This window comes from Chrysochloris asiatica, unplaced genomic scaffold (genome assembly GCF_000296735.1).
Source record: "Chrysochloris asiatica unplaced genomic scaffold, ChrAsi1.0 scaffold00006, whole genome shotgun sequence".
NCBI lineage: Eukaryota > Metazoa > Chordata > Mammalia > Afrosoricida > Chrysochloridae > Chrysochloris > Chrysochloris asiatica.
In genome coordinates, this window is record NW_006408524.1 from 29324206 (window position 1) to 29334882 (window position 10677).

The window sequence follows — 10677 nt, forward strand, 5'->3', positions numbered from 1 at the left end:
TTTCCCTTGCATACCATTATAAAACAGACACTTGAGGGGGAGAGAAAGGAATAGCCAGAAATATCACCATAGAAAGCTTGTAAGTCCGTCCTTCTGCCTATAACTGATTGGAATACCTAAAATGGGGCTACAACATGACCAGTGAAGGAGGCTTCCTATGGAACCTCTGCATTACGTAAGACCATAGGTGGAATTCTGAACCACATCCAGAATCTTCTGAGGTGGGAAATTTCCACTTAAAAAAACAAGCAGACCAGCCTGGAGAGGCTATAAGAACCAAAGATACTTCTTGAAAGAAAGACTGACAGGAAAGTTACAAAACAATAAAGGCAGTCCAACTCATTACTACAAGAACAAGAAAGCTGCTCACCTAGGAGACATCAAGGGAAGTGGTCGGGTCCTCTCAGGGCAAACCCCCTTCCAAGACTAAGACTCAATGAGAATACACAAGCAGACGTGAATTCTGATTGGATCGCGTTGGTCATCGATAAGGGGAAGTGAGGGAAAAACAGCAATGAAGCTACGAACTAAGCCCTACCATGTTCAATAGACTCCTGTGAACCCGGGTGGAGACCTGGTTGGCTAGCAGTATGGCAAGACCTGGGGACTCCTGGGCCTAGAGGACTAGCCACAAAGGACTAGAGTGGAAAGTGAAGCATCCAACTGGTAAGAACAGAGGGCATATGCATAAAAACACCCACATTTGCAGATAATACCCATTTGACCTGGCTTCAATGGCTGGATGATCAGAACTCAACTAGAAGAAGAGGAGAAAAAAACAGTAATCTGATACAATTTGATGAACGTGACTTATACCTATGGGTGCAGTAGCTCAAAAGAGGGAAAAAATTTTTGCAGCAAGGATCATTCCCACCCCATTGGTACACAGGGTAGACAAGGAAGGGCAACTTGGGCATTAGCTACCCAAAATGGGGGGGCTACAAAGGCAAGAAAAGAAGTGATTGGCTTACAAGCTTTCAAGAGAGAGCCTAGATCCAGAGGGCGCAGAGGAAGGTAGAATCTCCACTGCATAGTATACAATCTGTCTGTGCAGGGCTGATGAAAGGGGATAGGTCTCTTGTGGTACAACAGTGAATAATTATTATCAGGACTGACTGTGAGGGTTGGAAAGGTAAAAGTAGACGTTTTGTAGCAAAAGGGGGGAAGTGACTGACTTTGCAGTCCAGAAGTGGAGGTCCCTGGGACCATCAAGGGAGAAAAGTGGAGAGTGGGACCCTACCCAGAGAGATGGAGCGTCTGGGGACTCTAGACCCAGAGAAGGAGAGGGGCTGTTTGCTGACGACCGGAGGGCAGGGCGGGCTAGCAGGGTGTACCCTTTGGTTGGTTGATGATGCATGCAGGGGATTGTAACCATGGCAATGAAATGACATACTACAGGATGAATGTAAAACTAATGTTCTCCCATGTAAACTATCACATAATTCACAAAACATTAGGGGAAAAAAAGTAGGTTTATCTTGCTGTTGGCTAGATGAAAATATTTTTCCACATGTATATGAATGTATTCTAGTTTTCCACTTGCTAAATTCTTCCTTTCCATAAGTAGAGCTAATACCTAACTAACAGGGTTTGTAGTGTTAGTAAATGAGTATTAAAACGTGTACTAATAATTCGCACTGACCGCCTAAGACAGGCAGCGTCCCTTAAACAAATAATAAATAAGAGCGAATCTGATGCAAATCATGCAAACCCGGTCAGGAGTTCAAGGCCCTGTGGGCCCAAGCGTTGCTGACCATCCAAACCATAGGCTCTGAGGATCAGACTTTAGCCACCTAGCAGACATAGCAAACTGTCCCTCATCTGATTATTCAGTTATGCTGGTTAGTAATTCCATACATGAGCCCTGGATACCCACAGATAAATGTAAAAACCTTCCCTAAAAGCCGAGACTGTAAATTCCCAAAAAGCAAAGTTTTTCCCAAAAAAAAAAAAAGCTAAAGAGGATAGAGAGAAACTCTGTTAACTGATGGTATGTGGAGGGGATCATAATCAATGTAATGAAACAAGGTATATGAATGTTTGAATGTAAAACCAATGATGTGCCCTGAAAACTTTCACTCAATCCATAGTAAAAACCTTAAAAAAAAAAAAAAAAAAAAAGTGTACTAATCTTTGAGTAATCAACCAGAAGATTTGCTTGGACTCCTGGTGTGGCATTGTATGATCGGCACTGGACTGCAACCCTTAACATTTGCAGTTCAAACCCACCAGCTGCTCCTTGAAAACACTACACAGGGTCACTATGAGTCGGAACCGAGTTGACAGCACTTAACAACACAACAACAGATTGTGCTTGTGTTGATCATTTTGACCATATCTCAATATATTGGTGTTCTGAAGTGCTACAAAATAAATTAACTGACATCTCAAAACGGTGCTTAATTTCAATTAAAAACTTTTAAAATAGGGAGCTGACAGACTGGGAAAAAAATTTTTGTAAGAACATATCAGATAAAGGACTAGTATCTAGAATTTATAGAAAAGTACAACATCTCAACAAGAAAATGGCAAACAACCCAATTAAAAAATGGGCACAGGACATGAACAGATACTTTACCAAAGAAGACATTCAGGCAGCCCACAAACTTATGAAGAACTGTTTACTATCATTAGCCATTTAGATATCACAAACTGGTATCTTTGCTCCTAAACCTGCTAATCTCACAGTCATCAGTTCGAAATTACCAGCTGTTCTGCAGGAGAAAGATGAGGCTTTCTGTTCCCGTAAAGATTTACAGCCTTGGAAACCCTGTACAGGGTCACTATAAGTCGGAACCAACTCCATGGCACATAACAACAACAAAACACTTTAAAGAGGTCTTGTGCAACAGAATTGCCCAATGCAATACATCCTTTGATTTCACGACAGTTTCTTCCATAGTGTTGATTGTGGATCCAAGCAAAATGAAGTTTTTGACAACTTCATTCTTTTCTCCATTAATCATGGTGATATTTATTAGTCTAGTGGTTAGATTTTTTTTTTTCTTTACATTGAGATGCAATACATACTGAAAGCTGTGGTCATTGATTTTCATCAGTATTTTAAGTCCTCTTCGCATCCAACATGCAAGGTTCTATCATCTGCATACTGCAGGTTGTTAATGAGTCTTCCTCCAACCTTGATGCCACCTTCTTCATATAATTTAGCTTCTTAGGTTATTTGCTCAGCATACTTATTATACAAGATGATGAATAAATAAAATCCTGGCACACACCTTTCCTGATTTGGAACTATTTGGTATCACCTTGCTCTGTTCTAACGACTGCCTCTTTGTCCATACACAGGTTCCTTGTGAATACAATTAAGTGTTCTGGAATATCCATTCCTCACAAAGTTATCCATCCCGTGTCATGACCCACACAGTTGAAAGCCTTTGCATACGCAATAAAACATCTTTTTGGTATTTTCTCTTTTTAGCTAATATGCATCTGGTGTCAGCAATGATATCCCTAGTTCCATGTCATCGTCTCAATCCAGCATGAGATTCTAGCATTCTCCTATCAATGTACGGTTGCAGCAGTACATTGTTGAATTATCCTTAGCATGTGATATTTACATTATCCAATGATTTCTGCATTCCACTGGGTCACCTCTCTATGGAATGGGCACAAATATGGAACTCTTTCAAACTGTTGGCAAGGTAACTGCCTTCCAAAGTTCTTGGAATAGATAAATGAGTGCCTCCAGTGTTACATCACTTGCTGAAACACTTAAATCTGTTTGCCAATTCCTGAAGTCCTGTGTTGCACCAATATCTTCAGTGCAGCTTGAACTTCTTCCTCCAATACTATTGGCTCTTGATTATATGGTACGTCTTGAAATGGTTAAGTATCGACCATTTCTTTTTAGTACAGTGACTGTGTATACCTTTCCATCTTCTTTTGATGCTTTCTGCATCATTCAATTTTTGCCTATGGAATCCTTCAATATTGCTAGTTAAGGCCTGAATTTGTTCTTCAATTCGCTCAGTTTGAGAAAGCATAGTGTGTTCTTCCCTTTTGGTTTTCTAACTTCAGGTCTTTGCACATTTCATTATAACACTTGACTTTATCTTCTTGAGATGCCCTTGAAGATTTCTGTTTAGCTCTTTTACTTCCTCATTTCAGCCATTTGCTTAAATGTCTTTGCATTGGAAAGCAAATTTCAGAATCTCTTCTGACATCCATTTTGGACTTTCTTTCCTGTATTTTTAAAGACCTTTTGCTTTCCTTCTGTATAATGTTCTTCATTCCACAGCTATTCTGGTCTTCAGTCATTAGTGTCTACTGCATCAAATCTGTTTTTGAGATGGTTTCTAAAATCAGGTGAGATATGTTCAAGATCATACACTGGTTCCCACAGACTTGTTTTAATTTTTTTCAGTTTCAGCCTAAGCTTGCATATAAGCAATTGATGGTTTGTTCCACAGTCTGCTGCTGGCCTTGTTTGGACTAATGATATTGACCTTTTCCACCAATACCAGCACATATTGAGTCATTATCAGTCCATCTGTCTCCATCATCACTTCCATCATCAAGCACATATTTTCCAACTACTGAGCTTTCTTCTTTGTTTCTAACCTTTGCATTCCAATCCAATCACCAGTAGTTATCAAAACATCTTGATTGCATGTTTCATCAATTTCATACGGAAGAAGTTGGTAGAATTCTTCAGTTTCATTATCATTGACTTTAGTAGTTGACGTCTGAATTCAAATAATAGTGGTATTAACTGGTTGTCCTTTTAGGCATATGAATTATTATCCTATTACAAACAGTGTTGTACTTCAAGACAGATCCTGAAATGTTCTTTTCAATGATGAATGCTATGTCATTCCTCTTCAATTTGTCATTCCCAGCATAGCAAATCATATAATTGTCAGATTCAAAATGGGCAACATCAGTCCGTTTTGGCTCACAAATGCCTAGGATAGCTAAGCTTATTTACTCTATAGATTATCCTTGTCTGTTTCTTAATACTTCTATCTAGTACAGATAAGCCCAAACATATTACATAATTGCTTCTGAATTATTCTATAATTCATTATTTTTCACTAATTTATACATGCTTTCAAATCAAACAAAATTTGCGAGCTTTAACTGTATTTACATTTTGCTTCAATTATGGTTTTACTGTCATCAATAAATATAATTAAAACCTGCAACTTGCCTGATCAAATTGGGTAACTTCTTGACCAGAAGGAATCTGTAATCCCCAAAGTCTATACTTTTTGGCAACACTGGAAAACTGCAGCTCCAAAGGAATCTCAACTATATCAGACCGATTTAGAATTTCTGTATTTCCATAGTCAATGTACCTCACCAGACACTGGAAAAAGATGAGATATAAATTTATTTTGAACTTAGATTAAACATTACCAAAAAAGGTATCAATTATCTGCATTCTGTTAATTAACTATAAATTAAGTTAGCATTTTACTTAAAATTGACAAAATGCATTCAGAAACAAAGCTCTAGAAATAATCTGAGAACAAAGTCCATGTCCATGAGATTAGGTAATGTCTATATGTGCTGGACTGCAAGGTCAGCTTGAATCACAAGGTTGCCAGTTCAAGCTCACCAGCCCCTCCTTGGACACTCTGTAAGGGTCACTATGACACTATGAGTCAGAACTGACTCAAGGGCACTTAATAACAACATATTTAGTATTAGTTAAATCCCACTTCTCATTTAAAAATTTTTTTAAAAACAACTGATATTTTAAATGTATATAAGCCTGAGATATTTATGGTCTTCTCATAATTCTCATAATTAAAGTTAAAATTAATGAAAATTCTGAAGTTCAAGTTGCAAACAAAAAGACCTGAGAAGAAAAGCAAAACTGTTAAGCTTCTTTTGATAAAACTGAAACCATTCTAACTACCCGATTTTGGAAATAACTCAAATTCAATTTACTTCTATGCTTGTTTTGTTTTGTTTTTATAAAAACAAAAACAATTTGCCATGAAGTCAAAATAATCTTGCCCTTTAATCTATTTAAAAGTCAAAAACCAGAACATGGCAGATTAGGTAGAAAGGCTGAGCAGGTTCTCGGTCGCAAGAACACAGAAAACAGGACAAGATAGATACAGAGGATGGTCCTGAACTCTGTACTCCAGAGGAACGGTTAGGAAAGTGGATCAAGTGTTTACTGGGAGACAGAGTTGAATAGGCATGGCAACAGATGAGGTGACTGATGAGCAACAGCAGCTGTTGGAACCTGCTGTGCCTCAGTCATCTTGAAAGGTCGTGAATGGCTTTAGAGTTGAGAAAGCATATTTGCATTGCATAAACCTACCTGAGGCTCCTGGAGACAAAGGAGTGATTGATTTGTTTGTTTGTTTATATTAAAATAAATATACCTAAATCTATTTGTACATTTATATTATTATCTACTACATAAATATTATAAATATATTTACATATTTATAATATAAAAATAGATTAAAATATACTATTATAAATATAAATAAATACAAACATAAATATAAATGAATGTAAACAAATATAAAGATAGATATAAAGATAAAAACAGAAATTGATATCAAAATAAATATAAATACAATACAAATAAATCAATTATTTGTATTTTTTTAGATTTATTTATTTATATTTTTATAATACAGCAACAGCAGCCATACAGCAAAGCCACAGCCATACCCTCTACAACCCCACCAATTGGAAAAAAGCCAATATCAGCTGCTATACACCAGAGCAGCAACTGTAGCCAACACCTGATAAAACCACTCTGAAATGGACTGTACAAACAGTGAACAGAGAAGCTCATCTCCTGATCACAATCACCAGGAGACAACTGGTGAGTGCATAAAAACACACCAACACACATTCATCGAATTAATACAAATATTACACCACAATACCTAAAAAGCAGTAAAAACATTCTACTCACACAAAAACAAGACAGGCTAGTTCAAACAAACAACTAAGACAACAACGGCTGGCAGTGCTACAGAGTCAGTTCTAACTCATAGAGACCCTGTATAGGGTTTTCAAGAGTATAAATCTTTACAGGAGCAGAAAGCCTCATCTTTCTCCAACATAACCACTGATAGTTTCTAACTGCTGACTTTGAGCTTAGCAGCTGGACTCATAATCACTATACTTCCAATGAAACTACCTGAAAAAGAATTCATGAGATACTGAAGTACATCCAAATGTTTTACAGAAATGTCAAGAACAAGGAGCAATTTAGAAAAGTGCTACAAGAACAATTAAGCAAAACAGATAAAGCATTGGAAACAATACAAAACCTTCAAACAGTGTTCCAGATGATCAATACGAATGTATCAGAAATGGACAATACACTGGAAGGACAAAAGAGTGGAACTCAATCAATGGAAGCCAGAATTAACACACTTGAAGATAAACCAATCTGAAAAAAACTCTGGAAAAGTAAGATTCATATGGGACAGCATTAAGGGAAATAACCTGTGGGTGACTGGAATTCAAGAACAAGAAGAAAGAAACCCACAGAAAAGATAGTCGAAGAGATGCTGGAAGACAATTCCTTAACACCATGATGGACAAGAAGATATGCATTGAAGAAGCTTAATAAACTCCAAGCAGGATTGACTCCAAAAGAAAATCACCAAATATATCATAATCTAACTCTCCTAAATCAAAGATAAGGAAAGTATCCAGAAAGCAGCTCAAGAATAACGAAAAGTTACTTATGAAGGAAAACCAGTAAGATTAAGTTCTAATTTCGCAGAAGAAACCATGCAGGCAAGAAGGCAATGAGGAGACATATACAAAACTCTGAAAGAAAAAATTGCCAACCAAGAATCATATACCCAGCAAAGCTGTCCATCAAACATGACAGCTAAATTAGAGCATTTCAGGATAAACAAAAATTAAAGGACTTTTTAAAAGCCAAGCCAATGCTCCAAAATATACTAAAGGGAGTTCTTTGGACTAAGAACCAACAACAAGAGCAGACAACAACCAAAAATTGACAATCATGGAAACACCATCTGGAATTCAGTCCAGGTACGGAAGTGTCTAAAGTAGAACAAAACTACAAGACTGAAAATAGCGTATCTGAGATGTCAGTCTATGTTCAAAACAACAACAAAATGAAGGAAGGGAAAAGTATACTTAGAGAGTTACTGGTGGTAAGAAGGTCAGGTAGATTTTCGGAGTAAACACACTGTTTTAAAATAAGGAAGAAATTAATAAACTATAGGGTAACCCAAAAAAATTTTAACACAACTTCACAACAAATTAAAAAAAAAAAGGGAAATCCATAAAGATTTTGAAAATTTAAAACTATGAAGAAATGGGCAAGAAAAAGCACAAAGGGGGAAAAAAAAAAAAGAACTCAAGAAAGCATGCAGAACAAAGGAAACAGAAATACCACGCATACACACAAAAAAAACCCAGCAAAATGACTGCAACTAATCCATACTTATCTATAATTACACTGAACATCAATGAATAAAATGCAGAGATTAGCAGAATGGGTAAGGTACAGGATCCTTCAATGTGCTGTCTACAAGAGACACACATCTTATACACAAAGACAAACACAAAACATTAAAAATTAAGCATGGAAAAAATATATCAAGCTAATTGCAATCAAAAAACAAGCAGGAGTGGCACTATTAATTTCTGATAAAGTAAGCTTTAAGGCAAAACCCAGCATAAGAAACAAAAAAGGTCATTATCTCATGATTAAAGGGTCAACTGAACAAATGGACATAACTGTAATAAATATCTACACTCCCAAAAAAGAGCCTCAAATACATAAATCAAACCCTAATAGAATTGAACAAAGAAACAGACAACTCTATAATAATGTGGTGGTGGTGGTGGATTCCTCTATACTAATAAAGACAGCTCTGAAAATGAAATTAGGAAAACAATACGATTTACATACAATAGCCACCCAAAGGATGAAATACTTAGGAATAAATATAACCAGAGAAACAAAAGACCTATACAAAAAAACTACAAAATACTACTGTTGTTGTTGTTAAGTGCTGTTGAGTCAGTTCCAACCCATGGTGACCCTGTATAGGGTTTCCAAGGAGCAACTGGTGAGCTTGAACCACAACTTTGTGGTTCCAAACAATTTTGCAGCCCAGTGCATTAACCCACAGCACCACAACAGGACTCCTACAAAACACTACAAGAAACCAAGAGATTTACAAAAATAGAAGAATATATCAAGCTCATGTATAGAAGATTAACACTGTGAAAACGTCAATACAATCCAAAGCAACCTACAGATATGATGCAATTCAATCCAGATTCCAAAAACATTCCTTAAAGAAATGGAAAAAAACTAACAAGAAGTTTATATGAAAAGGAAAGAGACCTCAGATAAACAAAGAACTGCTAAGAAGAACAACAAAGTTGGGGCCTCTTACTTCCTGATCTCAAAATTTACAACACAGACACAGTGGTCAAAACAGCCTGGTACTGGAATAATGTAAGATACATTGTTGTTGTTGCTGAGTACTGCTGAGTCAGTTCTGACTCATAAGAACCCTGTATAGGGTTTCCAAGGAGTGATTGCTGAGTTTGAACCACTGACCTTGCAGTTCAAACCGACTTTGAAATCCAGCACATTAACTCACTGTGCCACACCATGACGACGCAAGATACATAGATCAATGGCAAAGAAGTGAGAACCCAAAAGTAAAGCCATCCACATACAGACAACTTATCTCTGACAAAGGGCCAAAATACATTAAATGGTAAAGAGTCTCTCCAACAAATGGTGCTGGCAAAACTGGAAATCCATTTGCTAAAGAATGAAACAAAACCCCAATCTCACACCATATACAAAAATGAACTCAACATGGATGAAACACCTAAATGTAAAAGTTAGAATAAAGCGCATTAAAGAAAAAATAGGGACAAACTTAGGCACACATTACACTATCAACCATTAAAAAAAAATGTACAAACAATAGAAGATAAAATAGATGACCAGAGCTTACAAAAAATTAGAAACTTATGTGCATCAAAATATTCATTAAAAAAAAAGAGAGAGGGAGAGAGAGTAAAAAGGGAGCCCTATTCAGGGTCACTATGGGTCAGAACCGATTCAACAGCACTTCACAACAACAACAGATGGGGAAAATTTTTTTTGCAATGACATATCAGACAAGGGACTAATCTCTAAAATTTATAGAAAACTAAAACTCCTCTACTAGAAAAAGACAAACAATCCAATTGAAAATGGGCACAGGACCTGATCAGACACTTCACCATGGAAGACATTCAGGAAGTCAACAAATATATGAAGAAATGTTCTCCACCAATAACCATTAGAGAGAGATGCAAATCAAAAATCAATGAGCTGACCTGGCCTCAATGGCTGGATGATCAGACCTCAAGTAAAAGAAGAAAGAGGAGGGAAAAAAAGAGTAATCTGATACAATTTGATGAACTTGACCTACACCTATGGATGCAGTAGCTCAAAAAAAGGAACAAATCTTTACAGCAAGAATCATTCCCACCCCCTCCATACACAGAGTGGACAGGGATGGGCAACTTGGACATTGGCTATCCAGAATGGGGGAGGGGGGGGTTGAGGCCTACAAAGGCAAGAAGTGACTGGCTTACAAACTTTCAAGGAGGGAACCTCGATCCAGAGGGCGTGGAGGAAGGTAGAATCTCCACTGAGTAGTATCCAATCTGTCTAGG

At 37.1% G+C, this 10677-nt stretch overlaps 1 protein-coding gene across 2 annotated transcripts in view; it reads right to left on the bottom strand.

Annotated features, from left to right (window-relative positions):
- STK31 (serine/threonine kinase 31) overlaps positions 1 to 10677 on the bottom strand; it is a 117488-nt gene that overhangs the window by 80778 nt on the left and 26033 nt on the right. For both annotated transcript variants that reach the window (XM_006832210.1, XM_006832209.1), the window contains exon 6: positions 5171 to 5329. In XM_006832210.1, coding sequence (XP_006832273.1) covers positions 5171 to 5329 — 159 coding nt within the window. The remainder of the gene's footprint in view (positions 1 to 5170; positions 5330 to 10677) is intronic.